A 20,928-nucleotide genomic window follows, 5' to 3' on the forward strand; every position below is an offset into this window, starting at 1 on the left:
TCTCTCCCCTCCCTCTTCTCTCTCCCCTCTCTCCTCTCCTCTCTCCCCTCCCCTCCTCCCCTCTCCCCTCCCTCTCCTCCCCTCTCCTCTCTCTCCTCTCTCCCCTCCCTCTCCTCTCTCTCCTCTCTCTCCTCCCTCCCCTCTCCTCTCTCTCCTCCCTCCCCTCTCCTCTCTCTCCTCCCCCCCCTCTCCTCTCTCCCCTCCCCTCTCTTCTCTCTCCCCTCCCCCTCTCCTCTCTCTCCCCTCCCTCCCCTCTCTCCCCTCCTCCCCTCTCTCCCCTCCCTCTCCTCTCTCTCCTCTCTCCCCTCCCTCCCCTCTCCTCTCTCTCCTCCCTCCCCTCTCCTCTCTCTCCTCCCTCCCCTCTCCTCTCTCCCCTCCCCTCTCTTCTCTCTCCCCTCCCCTCTCCTCTCTCTCCCCTCCCTCCCCTCTCATCTCTCTCCCCCTCCTCTCTCTCCCCTCCCTCCCCTCTCATCACTCTCCCCTCTCCTCTCTCTCCCCTCTCTCCTCTCTCTCTCTCCCTCTCCTCTCCTCTCCCTCCCCCTCTCCTCTCCCTCCCTCCCCTCTCCTCTCCCTCCCTCCCCTCTCCTCTCCCTCCCTCTCCCTCCCCTCTCTCTCCCCCTCTCTCTCCCTCTCCCTCCCTTCTCTCCCTCTCCCTTACTCTCTCTCCCTCTCCCCTTACTCTCTCTCCCTCCCTCTCTCCCCTCTCTCCCCTCTCTCCCTCCCTCTCTCCCCTCTCTCCCTCCCTCTCTCTCTCTCCCTCCCTCTCTCGCTCAGCGGCACGAACAGCTGCAGAATTCTCCCTGAATGAAGCACTTTCACACAGGTAGGAAGATGGTTTATTTAATCTTTTCTTGGCTTATAAATGTTTATTGAGGTTGGATTTATTTGTATAATATTTGTAGAAGTATAAATAAGGATTTATTGTCGAATTTAATGAGTTCCCTTCCCCCCCACCTCGTTCTGGACGCCTAATTTGTAACCTGTGCCTGATTTTTTAATGTGTAGAACAGGTTTTTTCAGTTCTACAAAAATCTTCACTGGCGCCATTCTACTTTAGTTTGGAGTACATTTTCACTGTGGAAACTTTCAAATCAGGCGTCAGTGGCCAGACACGTCCCCTTTTGAAGAAAAAATTCTGTTCTAAACTAGAACTGTTCTACCAAACTAGAACTGTTCTACCTGACTTGAACTGCAGAAAAAAAAATGTGGAGAATTGCGATTTCTAAAACAGTCCGTTCTCCACCAGTTGCTCCTAAAAATCAGGCGCGAATCATGTGGAAACTTGGGCCCATAGAAACTAGTCTACTGTGAACATAAATACATTGTAAGAAGGCCTGCATTATAATGCTGACGACAGAATGAAATCTTGTGCTTAGTTAGAGAAACAAATAAGCTCTCAGCATAATATGGTAGGGGTAAGGAAAGCACATGACTAATATCAATATGTCGCCAGACACTTTAAAAAGATGTGGTAAATTTTCACATTCACCATGAGCTGTAATCTAGTTGAAGAGATTGAACGCACCCAATTTTCATTCCTTTGATTTCACACTGCCCATACTATGAAGATGCTAATTTATTCCAGTATCTTTGTGGATTCCCTCATTTTGGATATGACCTATTTAGTCATATATGGAAGTTGAACGACATTGAAAGAATGAGGAACATGTTTCGTAGGCAGGTAATTTAATACTGCTTATTGAAGAGTCTTTAGTATTTGAATGGAAGCCTTTTTCACCAGCCACATCCATGTTATTTGGCCTCATTCTATCCCTTTTGGATACATATGTTTGGACAACATTTTTGTTAACATGATTCTTGAATACAGCATGTGTGAGTTTCTTCTGCGAAATGAGTTGATGAGTATAGGAAGGATTAAGGGATTTATGTGTTTTATGGAATTTGTAGCAAAGGGTTTCAATGAGCAGCATTATCATATCGCTGATTTTAAATTGTCTCAATGATTGGGTCACATGAAGAATGTGATGTCCGGAATTTGCGGTGTGTAATAACGGCGAGCTAACTCCTCTCTCCCCCCGCCGCCACCCCGCACCCCCACCTCACCCACCCCGCACCCCCACCTCACCCACCCCACCCCTCTTCCTCCCTTCCCCCACCCCATCCCTCCTCCTCCCCTCTCCCACCCCTCCTCCTCCCCTCTCCCACCCCTCCTCCTCCTCCCCTCTCACACCTCACCCACCCCACTCCTCCTCCTCCTCCTCCTCCTCCCTCCCCCACCCCACCCCTCCTCCTCCTCCCTCCCCACCCCTCCCCTCCTCCTCCCACCCCCACCCCACCACTCCTCCTTCCCCACCTCACCTCTCCCTCCTCACCTCTCCCTCCTCCTCCCCCACCTTACCTCTCCCCCCCCCCCCACCTTACCTCTCCCCCCCACCTTACCTCTCCCCCCCACCTTACCTCTCCCCCCCACCTTACCTCTCCCCCCCACCTTACCTCTCCCCCCCACCTTACCTCTCCCCCCCACCTTACCTCTCCCCCCCACCTTACCTCTCCCCCCCACCTTACCTCTCCCCCCCACCTTACCTCTCCCCCCCACCTTACCTCTCCCCCCCACCTTACCTCTCCCCCCACCTTACCTCTCCCCCCACCTTAACTCTCCCTCCTCCTCACCTCTCCCTCCTCCTCCACCACCTCACCTCTCCCTCCTCCTCCCCCACCTCACCTCTCTCTCCTCCCCCCTACCTCACCCACCCCACCCCACCTCACCTCACCTCTCTCCCCTCCTCCTCCCCTCCCCCACCCCTCCTCCTCCCCTCCCCTCCCCCACCTCACCTCTCTCTCCTCATCCTCCACCTCACCTCTCTCTCCTCCCCCGCCGCACGCGCCTCCCACGCACACATCCCTCCCTCCCTCCCACACACGCATTCGCCTTCCTCCCCCCTCACACGTATTCCCCCCTCACACGTATTCCCCCCTCACACGTATTCCCCCCTCACACGTATTTCCCCCCCCACACGTATTTCCCCCCCCACACGTATTTCCCCCCCACACGTATTTCCCCCCACACGTATTTCCCCCCACACGTGTTTCCCCCCCCACACGTGTTTCCCCCCCCACACGTGTTTCCCCCCCACACGTATTTCCCCCCCCACACGTATTTCCCCCCCCACACGTATTTCCCCCCCACACGTATTTCCCCCCCACACGTATTTCCCCCCCCACACGTATTTCCCCCCCCACACGTATTTCCCCCCCCACACGTATTTCCCCCCCCACACGTATTTCCCCCCCCACACGTATTTCCCCCCCCACACGTATTTCCCCCCCCACACGTATTTCCCCCCCCACACGTATTTCCCCCCCCACACGTATTTCCCCCCCCACACGTATTTCCCCCCCCACACGTATTTCCCCCCCCACACGTATTTCCCCCCCCCCACACGTATTCCCCCCCACACGTATTTCCCCCCCCACACGTATTTCCCCCCCACACGTATTTCCCCCCCCACACGTATTTCCCCCCCCACACGTATTTCCCCCCCCACACGTATTTCCCCCCCCACACGTATTTCCCCCCCACACGTATTTCCCCCCCCACACGTATTTCCCCCCCCACACGTATTTCCCCCCCCACACGTATTTCCCCCCCCACACGTATTTCCCCCCCCACACGTATTTCCCCCCCCCACACGTATTCCCCCCCCACACGTATTCCCCCCCCCACACGTATTCCCCCCCCCACACGTATTCGCCCCCCCACACGTATTCCCCCCCCCCCACACGTATCCCCCCCCCCCACACTCATGCCCTCCCCCCGACACTCATTTCCCCCCCCCCACACTACATGCATCCCCCCCCCCAACCCCACCCTACGCTGGGTTCTTTAAGTCTGCATTGTTGTCCTTTTCAGCAGAGCTGGGCTGTGTTTTTTTCACTCCAGTGCTGTCCTATGTCGATGCTCCAGGTGCTACTCACTTGTGCTCAGTGAATTATCCAGTGCAAAATCCTCCAACTCACTATCCATACCATGTGAAATGTCAATTTCTATGCTGGTACTTAGAGGAACAGTGCCTCTTTAGGAGGGTTCTCTCCATCAGCCTGTGCAGTCAGGTCCTTGGAATTATTCTGTAGGCATTCACATGATCAGCCTCCTCTTTGCAGGCCTGTTGGCTGAGTTGTCGGGACGTGTGCCTGCCATCCAAAGGATCAAGGTCCTTTTTCCTGGACCTGATATGCTCCACTAACATCTTTAGTTGCCGTATCAAGGTGCTGGATTTTGCAGGGAGTCAGCGGGCGCAATCGGTGGTGGAGTCGGTTAGGAAAGTATTTTTTTTCCCCAGTGGGTCCGGACCCCACTATGAACCCGTCGCCACGTGCCTTTCTCAAATTTCAGGTCTGTCGGCGCTGAGCAGACTCAACACTCAGCACCGGGGGAAGCCAATTAAAATTATCAGTGGCTTGTTTACAGCCACTTATCAATGGTTTTTTTCCCAGCTTTTTGGATTTGACAGGTCGCCCACCACTTTCCCTCTGTGCCTAGATCTCGTCTGTGAAGCTGAGGCGGGAGATCAATGGTCATTAAATTAACTGATGGGTTGACAGATTCAAATGTCAAGTCAAAGCTCCCAGCTGATCGAAATAACCACTACCTTCTCCAAACTGCATATCCATTACAGATTCAGGTTTACACAAGTCTCCATCCAGTCTAACCTCATTACCTCTCCCACCATTTACAGATTGCTTCTGTCATCTCTACTTTACTAACCATCCTTTTCAGAATGGCAGGCAGTGACTAGTGGGGTGCCGCAGGGCTCAGTGCTCGGACCCCAGCTATTTACAATATACATCAATGATTTAGAGGAAGGAATTGAGAGTAATATCTCCAAGTTTGCAGATGACACTAAGCTGGGTGGCAGTGTGAGCTGTGAAGAGGATGCTAAGAGGCTGCAGGGTGACTTGGACAGGTTAGGTTAGTGGCAAATGCATGGCAGATGCAGTATAATGTGGATAAATGTGAGGTTATTCGCTTTGGTGGCAAAAACATGAAGGTAAAATGTTATGTGAATGGCGGCAGATTAGGAAAAGGGAAGATGCAACGAGACCTGAGTGTTATGGTATATCAGTCATTGAAGGTTGGCATGCAGGTACAGCAGGTGGTGAAGAAGGCAAATGGCATGTTGGCCTTCATAGCTAGGGGATTTGACTATAGGAGCAGGGAGGTCTTACTGCAGTTGTACAGGGCCTTGGTGAGGCCTCACCTGGAATATTGTGTTCAGTTTTGGTCTCCTAATCTGAGGAAGGACGTTCTTGTTATTGAGGGAGTGCAGCGAAGGTTCACCAGACTGATTCCCGGGATGGCAGGACTGACATATGAGAAGAGACTGGATCGACTGGGCCTGTATTCACTGGAGTTTAGAAGAATGAGAGGGGATCTCATCGAAACATAAAATTCTGACGGGACTGGACAGGTTAGATGCAGGAAGAATGTTCCCGATGTTGGGGGAGTCTAAAACCAGGGGTCACAGTCTAAGGATAAGGGGTAAGCCATTTACGACCGACCTGAGGAGAAACTTCTTCACTCAGAGAGTTGTTAACCTGTGGCATTCTCTACCGCAGAGAGTTGTTGATGCAAGTTCATTAGAAATATTGAAGAGGGAGTTAGATATGGCCCTTACAGCTAAAGGGATCAAGGGGTATGGAGAGAAAGCAGGAAAGGGGTACGGAGGTGAATGATCAGCCATGATCCTATTGAATGGTGGTGCAGGCTCGAAGGGCCGAATAGCTATTCCTGCACCTATTTTCTATGTTTCTATTCCATCAGCATGGCTGCCCTTGAAACTGTCTCACCTTGGTCCTCATAATCCCACCATGATCAGCTCCAACACCAACAGCACCAGACACACCAGCAGCAAGAACAACAACACCAACCTTCTCCGCAATCAACTGATACAAGGGCATCAACACCAAAGCACATTGCTGCTCGGGAAGCCAGGGATGGTCTCACCCTGGCCAGATTTACTTCACTTGATGCTGTACACCCTGGCTGCCACATGATATGCCAGGTTTGCACCACCCCACACTGACACCATAAAGCATCCCTACAATACCCAAGCCATTCCTTTAGCACTCATAAACATTGCAGGGGGTACTGTTATGTCTCACCATTCACTGCAACACATTAAGCCACTTTCAAAGCTACACACAAATCTTTCCAAGAAGGCAAGTATTGAAACTAAAGATTTCAATGTTTGACACCCACAGTAATAGAAACTTTACATGACTATTGCATAAAACGTCCAAGTGCCTACGCTTGTGTGTTGTTAATTGGTATGATTACACTAGAATGAGGGCGCGTGTGCGGGGTAGCTAGTGAGATGTGGATGTGATAATATAGATAGAGAGGGTCGTATTTACTGAGGCATACGAAAGCATGGGACTTACGCTAAACATCAGTAAGACAAAGGTCGGCCACCAGCCTGTCCTCGCCGCACAGCACTACCCTCCAGTCAACAAGATCTACGGCGTGGCCCTGGACAACTTCCCCTATCTCGGAAGCCTCCTATCAACAAGAGCAGGCATTGACAACGAGACCAGGCCCTCAAAACTGCCACCAAGCTCATGGTCTACAGGGTTGTAGTAATACCCACCCTCCTGTATGGCTCAGAAACATGGACCATGTACAGTAGACACCTCAAGTCACTGGAGAAATACCACCAACGATGTCTCCGCAAGATCCTACAAATCCCCTGGGAGGACAGATGCACCAACGTTAGCATCCTCGTCCAGGCCAACATCCCCAGCATTGAAGCACTGACCACACTTGATCAGCTCCACTGGGCCGCCCACATAGTTCGCATGCCAGACACGAGACTCCCAAAGCAAGCGCTCCACTCTGAATTCTTTCATGGCAAACGAGCCAAAGGAGGGCAGCGGAAACGTTACAAGGACACCCTCAAAGCCTCCCTGATAAAGTGCAACATCCCCACTGACACCTGGCCAAAGACCACCCTAAGTGAAAGAAGTGCATCCGGGGGGCGCTGAGCACCTCGAGTCTCATTGTTGAGAGCATGCATAAATCAAGCGCAGGCAGCAGAAAGAGCGTGCGGCAAATCTGTCCCACCCACCCCTTCCCTCAACGACTATTTGTCCCACCTGAGACAGAGACTGTGGTTCTCGTATTGGACTGTGCAGCCACCTAAGAACTCATGCTAAAAGTGGAAGCAAGTTTTCCTCTATTCTGAGGGACTGCCTATGATGATGAGAGAGGGATGGGTGGAGGTGAGTAAGGATGTGAAAGAATAGGGTAAGGAAGCTAGAGTGATGAGGATGTGATGAGTCGCGCCCAGCAGGATGAGATTGAGTGCGGCTTTGTTCAAACATTTCGTGATCTACTGAGATCATTGAAACATTTGTGGCGGTGCACCCAGGTTCTCCTGATCACATCCCTGCTTGTGCCTCCTCTGCAATGTGCAACCAGGCTGTGTTGATCTCCTGGGAAGGTCTCTTCCACTCATGAGAAGGGAAGAGGATCTCCGTGTGTACTGTGACTCCCCCCATAAGCCAAGGTTTGTAAAATCGCGGCCATTGGGTGCCCTGGTAGTCAACCTTATGAAAAAAAATTTAAAAATATCATCTCCGAATCAACACCAATGAAAAAAATATACTTACTTTAAAAGGTGCAAGCACGCTTTAAATATATGTTAGAGCACCAGCTATCCTGCCCTCCCAATCGGTGAGCTGCTCATCAACACTGGAAACCCGTGGGCAGCTTGCCAATTCAAATGAATCTCAACTATGAAAATGGTTAAGTCGTCTCTGGAGACATCAAGCAGGCATCCTGATCACTTCACCCACCCAAAGTCTGCCAAATATGAAAATCATCCCCTGTATTTTCTGTCTTTTCGGTTATCAAATACAGATCTGAAAATGTAACTCCTAGACAGTGAATCATGATTGACAAAATGCTAAATGGTATCATTGTACTTTTAAAATGTATATTTATGAAAAAGAATTGCCTGTATGACAATGTTTTGTTCTTAAAATATATTGATAGAGTACAATTAATTTTTGTGTATTGACTTGTATGTGTTATAAATAAACAGAAAACAACGTAATGTAACAGAAGAGTTTGTCAACTCAGAGTTTGAAGAATCCAAAGGTCTGAATGAAAAATCAGTAAATGAAAATTCCTTTGAGATACCTTTTTGTGATCATCACGGTTGTGATTGCTTCAAGAACACATCTATTCATTCATTTGGTTCAATTGCAAATGAAAAATTAAGTTACAAAAAGTCCAGATCAGCTTCTCAGTATAGTGCTTTAAAAGGTGGGGGAAAAGACTGGCTAGCCTCATCAGACTCTAAGGAAAAATGCTTCAAACAAAATTTGTTCAGAAAGCACACTTCGGTTGGAACAAACACATCTGACCAGTTTTCTTCAGAAGAAATATGGAGAACAACTCCTAGTGTTACATGGACAAGTACTGATGAACAGTGTACTGTTACTAGTAAATCATTGGACAAGAAAATTTCAGGATCATCACGAATTAACACCGCAGTGAAAGAAACTGAATACAGTAGCTATGAGTATGAAAGATATTCTACATCACCATCGGGATTTAGAAAGGATGAAATAATTATGTCAAAGGTAACACTTGGCGAGAATGCCAAAATGGCAGGCCCACGATTATCAATTCCTGAGTCATCTCTCAGTTACCGTACACAAACCACAAAAAGTTCATACAGTACATTGAGAAAAATACCATATGTTAATGTAGTGAAACTGGTGCCTTACTCTACATTAAAAACCCAGGTTTGTAATCCACTTACTCCAGTGTCTACACTCTGTTTTGAAACCATTTCATCCTGCAGTAGCGATGGTTGTTCCTCTTTTGCTCATTATTCAGACACTCAATGGTCATCTGAAACATCTTGGTCTACAAGTACTAACTTGACTACTTTAACGGGAAACACACATTTCTCTCTATTTGAGACCATTGCTGAAATAGAAACATCAGGTTGGATGTCATCCGCTTGTCCATCATCTCCAACAGGCCAGACCTTGCTTGCCTCAAGAGTGATAATTGACAAAATCAAAAGAGTGCCAGTACAGAATGATTTTATAAACAACAGGTACTGCAATGGTCTTCAAGGAACAGTCTTGCCAGATTCAAACCAGCTTCCTTTGTCTGATATCTACCATTTGGAAGAACATGAAAGGTATGCAAAGGTGAACAATACCAATTTTCATGTTTACCCATGCATTCAGAAAGTTGCTTTTTTGACAAAAGAAAATGTTGAAAAATTTGAGTTACTTCAGTTCAGAAAAAATCTTCATTTTGTTTTACCACCAGTTACTGAAGAGTTGGAAATTGTTAAAAGAAATCAGGGAATGATTGGAAAAATTCGGCAAATGGAAAATTTGCTTTATCAAATGATACCTACTGTTGTTCCAAAATTACCTGAGAACCAGGTTAGAACCCTTGAGCTGAATGCTGCTCAGATGGCATTAGAAAGTCTGTGGGGATTGCCATACATTCAAAGGAAGTCACTTTCAATGATGATGCCTCTACTATCACCTTTACCTCAAAATTCATCTATTGAACTTAAAATGAAGGAAATAAAAACATTCAGCCTTACTGAAAATGAAGTTTATGACTTGGAATTCAATCTGCAAAAGAGGATTGGAACGCAACAATGGAGACCAATATCAGTCAAGGCAGTTAACTCCCCAGATTCTGCTAATGCGACCATAATGAAGTTGGAAGTCTCAACATTCAATGAAAGGCAGGCCACTCGCCTAAAATTAAATTTGGAAAGAAAGATAACTCAAGGCTGCAGAAGTACCCCTCTCGTTCAACAATCTGTTGGAATACAGAAATTGCCAGTCTATGCCCTCAAAGAAGATTCAGTTGAAATTAAAACTGAAGAGGTTGAAACACCACTGCTGTATTATGATCAGGTAGCTCACCTTGAAATGAGACCAACAACTACTGCAACTGAAGTCAAAGTAAAATCCTTTGAAGTTATTATTAAAGAAATTGATACGCCAGTCGGCGTGGACTCAACTTTCATTGATAACAAAACGAGAGACCGTCTTGAATTGCACATTACACAGAAAAACCTCCAACACAACAAGGATTTATCCTCAAATTTTCAGAGATCAACAGAAGTATTCACTTCATCATCGCCTAAATTGATTCCTTCACAGCTAAATCTAATTGATACAGTTGTCACCACCGAATTGCCATTCATAACTGTAGAACATAAAAACATAGAAAGAAATGAAAAGAGTAGAATAATAAACAATAAGTGGGGCCTCCCCAGGCTTGTCCAGCAATCTTTAGATGATTTCATGGTTGCGGCACGACTGCAGTCAGAAAACATTGATCGAAATTATTCAGTGTCCAATAAAACTAATACGCCATATCCTTTTAAAATCATTCCCCATCAGAAAGAATTGCCTCAGAATGGAAGAGAAAACATGTTTCCATCACAACCTGAAAGAGGTGGTAGGAAAGGAAAAGCAAACAATTTAAGAGAGGCATCTGTTGTTACCAACTTCAAGCCAGAAGACAAAAATAAATTAATTATGTGCTTAACGAAACAATATGTTGAAATTAACGTAGATTGTTTACCAAATCTCGTAATGGAATCGTATAAACATTCCTATTCTCTAGCATCAAATAAACATTTACCAACGTCAATTAGAGTTGGGAAAGGATATAAAAAACCAAGACCACTGTATATACCTTTTATGGAACATGATGCTGTTGATCGTTTGGAGTTAAACTTAAAACAAAAGCTTATTTCAAGTTTGTGGGGATTTCCAACTTCATATGAAAAATCATTGGAAATGATTCCTAAAGCACCACCAATACCTCCACCAATCAAGACATGTACAGCTGAAATAGAGCCTATTGGTATAGAAACAGTTTTCCTTGAAGATAATATCAGGATCAATCTGGAACGACACATTACGCAGAAAAAACTTCAGCTTAACTGGGGCATACCAACAGAAATTCAGAGATCAAGAGATGCATTCATTCCACCTGCTCCAACATTGATTTATTCCCAGCTAAATCCACAGCCTTATTTGCACGTAGTAGTTGTTCTAACTGAACTGGCATTCAGAAGCGATAAACATAAGAAAATGTTGGAGATCAATATGAAGAAGAAAATCATCAATCATAAAAGGGGTCTCCTTCCCAATGTTGTTCAGAAATCTTTAATTAATTTTATCGATTCTAGTTTAATAAAAGATCCGATTGCACATTCAGACATTCGAAAAGGAAGCAAAACATTGTCCAGTAACACTGATTCTCATAAGGATATATTACAGCACACCCAAAAATTGCTATTACGAAAACATAATAGTGGGGAAAAGACTGAACTGAACAAGATAGAATCTCAAGATAAACTAAACATATGCTTGGAAATTAAAATGGATTATCCCCCTGATATAGTAAAGGGGATGTGCAAAGTCACATATCCTTTAGAATCAAAGAAAAGCTTACCAAAATTAATTGCACTTGGTAGACGTTATAAGAAATTGCGACCATGTTATATACCTTTTATTGAACAGGATGCAGTAGATCGCTTGGAGCTGAATTTAAAGCACAAACAGATTTCCCAATTCTGGGGACTTGAAACTCTACATGACAAGTCATTAGAGATGATGATTTCTAAGGGACTACCTGTTCCTCCAGCAATCAAGGCAACTGATGCTAAAATAGTGCCTATAGCTGTAAAAACATATTTCATTTCTAATGAAGCCAGGATGATTTTAGAATGGCACATTACAGAGAAAAAACTTCAACACAGCTGGAGTTTACCATTACATATTCAAAGATCACAAGAGGCATTCATTCCTTTTGCTCCAAAGCTAGTTACCTCACAGGTCAACCCGCAGCCTGATTTTGATACAAATATTGTTCCAATTGAGCCTGCATTTCTAGCTGCTGAGAGTAAAAAAAAATTAGAGCTGAATGTAAAGAAACGGATCATAAATCATCGGTGGGGTCTCCCTAAGGTTGTTTATTTGTCATTAGAGAGTTTTATGCCTCATGCTCCATCAGTAAAAAGTATCAAGCCACAATTAGAAATATCAGCAGAAAATGAGGCATTGCTAAATAGTAAGTTTAAAACAGTTTGTTTACAAAACATGTTTGTACAACTCAAGGCAGGAACATTTTCTGCACCACAGTGTGAAGAAGCTATCAAAATCAAGAAAGAAAACAGAAAAGGAATGTTGCCTGTGATTGCTCGCCTAAAATCAGAACATAAAGATCAGTTAAATATGTGTTTAACAAAACAAAGTCTAGAAATAAAACTGGATAATTTGCCAGCAATTGTACAAGAATTCTACCAAAATATATATCCCCCAGCACCAAAAAAAACTTTAGCAAAACTTTTTGCACGTGGTGAAGGTTTTAAAAAAACAAGGCCAGGATATATACCATTTTTTGAACAGGCTGCTATTGATTACTTGGAAATGAACTTGAAGAACAAACACATTTCCCATCTCTGGGGATTTCAAACTCTGCATGAAGAATCAATGGAAATAATGATTTCCAAAGCTCCACCTGTGCTTCCAGCAATCAAAGCAAATAGAGGTCAAATAGAGCCTGTACCCATGGAAACCGCTTTCATTGGTAAGAAAGCCAGAGGTAAATTAGAATGGCATATTACTCAAAAAAAACTTCAGCACAATTGGGGTTTACCATTGTTTTATCAGAAGTCAGTAGAAGCATTCATTCCAGTTGCTCCAAAGTTGGTTCCATCACAGCTCAACACACAAGCTGATTTCATTGTGGTCATTACTCCATGTGAGCTGCCATTTGTAGATGTTGAAATTAATAAAACATTGGAGTTGAATACAAGGAAAAAGATCATCAATCATAGATGGGGTCTTCCGAACTCTATTCAGTCATCTTTAAGAGATTTTATGGCTCCTACACCATCAATGAATGATATAATGCAGTCAGAAATCATGGCAAGAAGGAAATCAAAGGCAAATAACATTGAAATAGGAGAGAATTATAAAACTAGTTATCCACAAAAAACATTTGAACAACCAAAAAGAGAAAAGTTGTCCTCAGCAAAATATGAAAGAGGTAGAAGGAAATCAAAAACAGCCAAATTAGGTGAAATATTTGTTTTTGCTCCTCTCAAACCAGAAGATAAAAATAAAGTAGATGTATGTTTGATAAAGCAATGTCTAGAAATTCGCATGGACTATTTTCCAGATATGGTGAAGGAGTTCTATAAAACCAGTTATCTTCCAGAGTCAAAGAAATCAGTACCAAAGCTTACTGTACCGAGAAATGGATTCAAAAAGCCAAGAGCACTGTATATACCTTTTATTGAACAGGATATTGTTGCTCACTTAGAGCTCAATTTAAAGCACAAACAGATTAACTATCTCTGGGGACTTGAAACTCTGTATGATGAATCAATGGAAATGATGATTCTGAAAGGACCACCTGTGCCCCCAGCAATCAAGGTGATTGGAGCTCAAATAGAGCCTGTAGGTATGGAAATTAATTTATCTGATAATGAAGTTCGAAAAGATCTTGAAAGACACATTACACGGAAGAAACTTCAGCAAAAGTGGGGGTTACCAGTACATATTCAAAGATCACAAAAAGCATTCATTCCACCTGCTCCAAAACTAATACTATCCAAGTTAAATCCCCAGCCTAATTTTGTGATTGTCTTTGCCCCGACTGAGCTGCCATTCCTTCACGAAGAACATAAAAATATACTGGAGTTCAATCTAAAGAAGAGAACTGTCAATCGTAAATGGGGCCTTCCTAAGCTTATTCTGTCGTCTTTGAATAATTTTATGGCTCCTGCTCCATCAATGAAGGATCTCGTGCTACAAACTGAAATAATTAAAGAAACAAACATATTGAGCAACACTCACAGTGAAAAAGAAAACAGTAATGTGTTTCCTGAAGGCACATTTCCACTGCACATTCGAGGAGATTTTTTGTTGCCACAATATGGAAGAGGTAGCAACAGCAAAATATCAAACAAAGTAGCTGTCTTTGCTGGTCTCAAACCAGAACAGAAGAATAAATTAGAAGTGTGTTTAATAAAGCAAAATCTAGAAATTAAAATGCACCATTTGCCAGAACTGGTAACATTGTTATACAAAAATACCTATCCATCACCATTAAAGAAACTTCTTCCAAGGCTAATACCTGGTGAAGGATTCAAAAAGCCAAGATTGTTGCATATACCTTTTATTGAAGAGAATGCTGTTGATCGTTTAGAGTTGAACTTAAAGCACAAACAGATTATGCATCTCTGGATACTTGACACACTGTATGAAATGTCAGTTGAAATGATGATTCCTAAAGGACCAAATATGTCCCCAGTAATTAAATCAAGTGGATTTCAAATAGAACCTGTGGGTATGGAAACAGCTTTCATTGAAGGTGAAGCTAGAGACAAATTGGATTGGCACATTACACAGAAAAAACTCGAGAACAACTGGGGCTTACCATTACATATTCAGAAATCAATTGATACATTCATTCCATCTGCTCCAAAACTGGTTCCCTCCCAGCTAAAACCACGTTGTATTTATGTTATAGTTGTTACATCAGCCGATCTAGCTTTCATAAGTGCTGAACATAGAAAAAGATTGGAAGTGAATACAAAGAAAAAGATCAGAAATCAGAAATGGGGGCTCCCAAATCTTATTCAGTCATCCCTGAGGGACTTCATGGCTCCACCTCCATTGGTGCAAGATCGCTTGCTCCAGTCAGAAATCATGAAAGATAGCAAAACATTTACCAACATTGACATAGATCTTAATTCCAAAATGATTATGAAACACAAAAAAAGAAAGTTACCTTCACTACATTGCCAGAAAGTTTATAAAAAAGCAAACTTTAAGATAAGTGCTTTTTCAGATTTTGCCAACCTCAAACCAGAATGTAAAGATAAACTAAATATGTGCTTGTTAAAGCAAGCTCTCGATATTAAAGTACATTACTTACCTGATGTTGTGCAGGAATATTATAAAAATGCTTACCCTGCAGCATCAAGAAAAGCATTACCAAAACTTACTGTTGCTAGTGAAGGATATCAAAAACAAAGACCATGGTGCTTACTATTTGTTGAACAAGATGCCATTGATCACTTAGAGCTGAACTTAAAGCACAGACGAATTATCCATCTTTGGGGACTTGAAACTCTGTATGATGAATCTGTGGAAATGATGATTGCTATAGGACCACCTGTGCCTCCAGCAAACAAAGCAAGTGGAGCTAAAATAGAGCCTGTGGGTATGGAAAGAACATTCATTGAATGTGATATTAGGGACAGACTAGAATGGCACCTTACACAGAAAAAACTGCAACAGAACTGGGGTTTACCACTGCAGATTCAAATATCAGCAGAAACATTTATTCCGCCTGCTCCAAAACTGATTCCATCCCAACTAAATCCACAGCCGAGCTTTGGGGTACTTGTTGCTCCAACTGAACTAGCATTTCCAAGTAAAGAGCATAGGAAATTATTGGAACTCAATACGAAGAAGAAGATAATAAATCACAAATGGGGTCTCCCAACACTTATTCGGTCTTCGTTAAGAAACTTCATGGCTCTTTCTCTATCAAGGAAAGATCTTGTGCTACAGCCAGAAGTAAAGAGAACCAATAGGATGGGGCCCAGCAATATTGATATAAGAAATAAGATTAGAATTCCTTTACAGATGAACAAAAGAGAGAAATTGTCTTTACAACATAAAAAAGGTAGCAAAAACACAAAGCCAAGCAAAACAGCAGAAGTGGCTGTTCTTGCCAACTTCAAACAAGAATATACCGATAAGCTAGATGTGTGCTTAAGAAAATTGCATCTAGAAATTAAAATGCATTGTTTGCCAGAAATGGTAAAAGAATTTTATAAAGAAAATTATCCTTCCAAGTCAAAGATGCCATTAGGAAAGATTATCGCACCTGGTGAAGGATGCAAAAAGCCACGTTCATTATGTATAGCTTTTACTGAACAGGATTCAGTTGAGCGCTTGGAGCTGAACCTAAAGCATAAAATGATTTTCTGTCTCTGGGGGCTTCCAACTCTTTATGAAAAATCAGTGGAAATGATGATTCCTAAAGGGCCACCTGTGCCTCCAGCAATCAAGTCAAGTGTAGCTAAAATAGAGCCTGTGGGTATGGAAACAACTTTCATTGATGATAAAGTAAGAGAGAACCTCGAAAGGTATGTTATACAGAAAAACCTTCAGAAAACCTGGGGCTTACCATTAGATATTCAGAGATCAGAAGAAGCATTTATTCCATTTGCTCCAAAACTAATTCCATCCCAGCTAAAACCACAGCCTGCTTTTTCAGTAGTCATTGTTCCAACTGAGCTAGCATTTCTTCGTGATGAGCATAAGAAAATATTGGAGATGAAAACAAAGAAAAAGATCATAAATTGCAAGTGGGGTCTTCCCAAGCTTATCCAATCATCTTTGAATAAGTTTATGAGTACTTCTCCAGATGTTTCCAGCAATACTAATGTGGGCAATAAAGAAAATAAAATGGTTCCTCAACACACAGTCCCAACAATCAAAAGGGGGAAATTATCCATGTTACAATATGAAAAGGATGGCAGAAGCAAGAAAACAAAGAAAATTGATGAGGATTTTTTTCTTGCTAGCTTCAAACCAGAATGGAAATACAAACTAGAGATCTGTTTAACAAAGCTGTGTCTAGAAATTAAGACAGGGTGCTTACCTGAAATGGTAAAGGAATTCTACAAAAGCACCTATCCTTCAAAATCAAAGAAACCTTTGCCAAAGCTTATTGTACTTGGTAAAGGATTTAAAAAACCAAGACCACGTTATTTATCATTCATTCAACAAAATGCTGTTGATCACTTGGAGTTGAGTTTAAAGCATAAACAGATGACCCATCTCTGGAAAATTTCAAATCTGTACGAAGAATCAATAGAAAGAATGATTTCTAAAGGACCACCTGTGCCTCCAACAATCAAGGGAAATGTAGCTCAAATATTCTCTGTGAGTATGGAAACAAGTTTCATTAAAGATGAAGCTAGAGGCAGACTAGAATGGCACATCACACAGAAAAAACTTCAGTGCAATTGGGGCTTACCGTTTCATATTCAAAGATCACTAGAAGTATTCATTCCACCTGCTCCAAAACTGATTCTATCCCAGCTAAATTCCAAGTCTGATTTTGCAATAGTTGTTGCTCCTTCTGAACTGGCATTTCTTAGTGACGAACTTAGGCAAACCCTTGAGCAAAATATAAAAAAAAGATTGATAAATCGCAAATGGGGTCTTCCCAAAGTTATTGACTTTTCATTAATGCAATTTATGGCTCCTACTCCAGATGACAAAGGCTTCATACCACCATCAAAAAATCGGAAAGAAAACAACACAATGTCTAACAGTAACAATTTAGATCAGAGTTATAAAGTGTTCTCTCAGGGTACAAACTTCCGACTCAAAGGAGGAAAATTATTTTCACAACGTGAAAGAGATGAGGTAAACATACATAAAGTAAAAGAAATGTCTGCCAATGTTAACCTCAGACCAGAGTGTAAAAATAATCTGGCTGTGAGCTTGACCAACCAGTGTCTGAAAATTAAAATGGATTGTTTGCCTAAACTGATAAAGGAATTTTACAAAAATACTTATCTTCCAATATCAAAGAAACCTTTGCCAAAGCTTATTGTACTTGGTAAAGGATTTAAAAAACCAAGACCACGTTATTTATCATTCATTCAACAAAATGCTGTTGATCACTTGGAGTTGAGTTTAAAGCATAAACAGATGACCCATCTCTGGAAAATTTCAAATCTGTACGAAGAATCAATAGAAAGAATGATTTCTAAAGGACCACCTGTGCCTCCAACAATCAAGGGAAATGTAGCTCAAATATTCTCTGTGAGTATGGAAACAAGTTTCATTAAAGATGAAGCTAGAGGCAGACTAGAATGGCACATCACACAGAAAAAACTTCAGTGCAATTGGGGCTTACCGTTTCATATTCAAAGATCACTAGAAGTATTCATTCCACCTGCTCCAAAACTGATTCTATCCCAGCTAAATTCCAAGTCTGATTTTGCAATAGTTGTTGCTCCTTCTGAACTGGCATTTCTTAGTGACGAACTTAGGCAAACCCTTGAGCAAAATATAAAAAAAAGATTGATAAATCGCAAATGGGGTCTTCCCAAAGTTATTGACTTTTCATTAATGCAATTTATGGCTCCTACTCCAGATGACAAAGGCTTCATACCACCATCAAAAAATCGGAAAGAAAACAACACAATGTCTAACAGTAACAATTTAGATCAGAGTTATAAAGTGTTCTCTCAGGGTACAAACTTCCGACTCAAAGGAGGAAAATTATTTTCACAACGTGAAAGAGATGAGGTAAACATACATAAAGTAAAAGAAATGTCTGCCAATGTTAACCTCAGACCAGAGTGTAAAAATAATCTGGCTGTGAGCTTGACCAACCAGTGTCTGGAAATTAAAATGGATTGTTTGCCTAAACTGATAAAGGAATTTTACAAAAATACTTATCTTCCAATATCAAAGAAACCTTTGCCAAAGCTTATTGTACTTGGTAAAGGATTTAAAAAACCAAGACCACGTTATTTATCATTCATTCAACAAAATGCTGTTGATCACTTGGAGTTGAGTTTAAAGCATAAACAGATGACCCATCTCTGGAAAATTTCAAATCTGTACGAAGAATCAATAGAAATAATGAATTCTAAAGGACCACCTGTGCCTCCAACAATCAAGGGAAATGTAGCTCAAATATTCTCTGTGAGTATGGAAACAAGTTTCATTAAAGATGAAGCTAGAGGCAGACTAGAATGGCACATCACACAGAAAAAACTTCAGTGCAATTGGGGCTTACCGTTTCATATTCAAAGATCACTAGAAGTATTCATTCCACCTGCTCCAAAACTGATTCTATCCCAGCTAAATTCCAAGTCTGATTTTGCAATAGTTGTTGCTCCTTCTGAACTAGCATTTCTTAGTGACGAACTTAGGCAAACCCTTGAGCAAAATATAAAAAAAAGATTGATAAATCGCAAATGGGGTCTTCCCAAAGTTATTGACTTTTCATTAATGCAATTTATGGCTCCTACTCCAGATGACAAAGGCTTCATACCACCATCAAAAAATCGGAAAGAAAACAACACAATGTCTAACAGTAACAATTTAGATCAGAGTTATAAAGTGTTCTCTCAGGGTACAAACTTCCGACTCAAAGGAGGAAAATTATTTTCACAACGTGAAAGAGATGAGGTAAACATACATAAAGTAAAAGAAATGTCTGCCAATGTTAACCTCAGACCAGAGTGTAAAAATAATCTGGCTGTGAGCTTGACCAACCAGTGTCTGAAAATTAAAATGGATTGTTTGCCTAAACTGATAAAGGAATTTTACAAAAATACTTATCTTCCAATATCAAAGAAACCTTTGCCAAAGCTTATTGTACTTGGTAAAGGATTTAAAAAACCAAGACCACGTTATTTATCATTCATTCAACAAAATGCTGTTGATCACTTGGAGTTGAGTTTAAAGCATAAACAGATGACCCATCTCTGGAAAATTTCAAATCTGTACGAAGAATCAATAGAAAGAATGATTTCTAAAGGACCACCTGTGCCTCCAACAATCAAGGGAAATGTAGCTCAAATATTCTCTGTGAGTATGGAAACAAGTTTCATTAAAGATGAAGCTAGAGGCAGACTAGAATGGCACATCACACAGAAAAAACTTCAGTGCAATTGGGGCTTACCGTTTCATATTCAAAGATCACTAGAAGTATTCATTCCACCTGCTCCAAAACTGATTCTATCCCAGCTAAATTCCAAGACTGATTTTGCAATAGTTGTTGCTCCTTCTGAACTGGCATTTCTTAGTGACGAACTTAGGCAAACCCTTGAGCAAAATATAAAAAAAAGATTGATAAATCGCAAATGGGGTCTTCCCAAAGTTATTGACTTTTCATTAATGCAATTTATGGCTCCTACTCCAGATGATAAAGACTTCATAACACCATCAAAAAATCGGAAAGAAAACAACACAATGTCTAACAGTAACAATTTAGATCAGAGTTATAAAGTGTTCTCTCAGGGTACAAACTTCCGACTCAAAGGAGGAAAATTATTTTCACAACGTGAAAGAGATGAGGTAAACATACATAAAGTAAAAGAAATGTCTGCCAATGTTAACCTCAGACCAGAGTGTAAAAATAATCTGGCTGTGAGCTTGACCAACCAGTGTCTGGAAATTAAAATGGATTGTTTGCCTAAACTGATAAAGGAATTTTACAAAAATACTTATCTTCCAATATCAAAGAAACCTTTGCCAAAGCTTATTGTACTTGGTAAAGGATTTAAAAAACCAAGACCACGTTATTTACCATTCATTGAACAAAATGCTGTTGATCACTTGGAATTGAATTTAAAGCATAAACAGATGACCCATCTCTGGAAAATTTCAAATCTGTACGAAGAATCAATAGAAATAATGAATTCTAAAGGACCACCTGTGCCTCCAACAATCAAGGAAAATGTAGCTCAAATATTCTCTGTGAGTATGGAAACAAGTTTCATTAAAGATGAAGCGAGAGGCAGACTAGAATGGCACATCACACAGAAAAAACTTCAACATAACTGGGGATTACCATTACTTATTCAGAGATCACAAGAAGCATTTATTCCGCCTGCTCCAAAACTAATTCCATCCCAGCTAAAACCACAGCTTAGTTTTGTGATAGTTGTTGCGCCCGTTGAGCTGACCTTCCTTAGTGATGGACACTGGAAAATACTGGAACTGAATATGAAAAAGAGAACTATAAATAACAAATGGGGTCTTCCAAAGTTAATTCAGTTATCTCTAAGGAGTTTTATACCTGTTGCCCCACAAATGAACGATTTCCTACTACAGCCACAAAAACGA

At 42.0% G+C, this 20,928-nt stretch overlaps 1 protein-coding gene across 5 annotated transcripts in view; it reads left to right on the forward strand.

Moving 5' to 3' along the window:
• The window catches only part of LOC139274997 (uncharacterized), a 288,146-nt gene that overhangs the window by 244,906 nt on the left and 22,312 nt on the right, over positions 1–20,928 (forward strand). The window contains exon 4 of one of the 5 annotated variants that reach the window (XM_070891824.1): positions 8,064–8,119. The exons of 3 other annotated variants lie outside the window; for them this stretch is intronic. In XM_070891824.1, the coding sequence (XP_070747925.1) occupies positions 8,064–8,119 (56 nt within the window). Of the gene's footprint in view, positions 1–5,782; positions 7,973–8,063; positions 8,120–20,928 lie in introns of those variants that run through there. One more of the 5 variants, XM_070891826.1, reaches the window with a different exon arrangement.

This window comes from Pristiophorus japonicus, chromosome 10 (assembly GCF_044704955.1).
Source record: "Pristiophorus japonicus isolate sPriJap1 chromosome 10, sPriJap1.hap1, whole genome shotgun sequence".
NCBI classification, from domain to species: Eukaryota; Metazoa; Chordata; class Chondrichthyes; family Pristiophoridae; genus Pristiophorus; species Pristiophorus japonicus.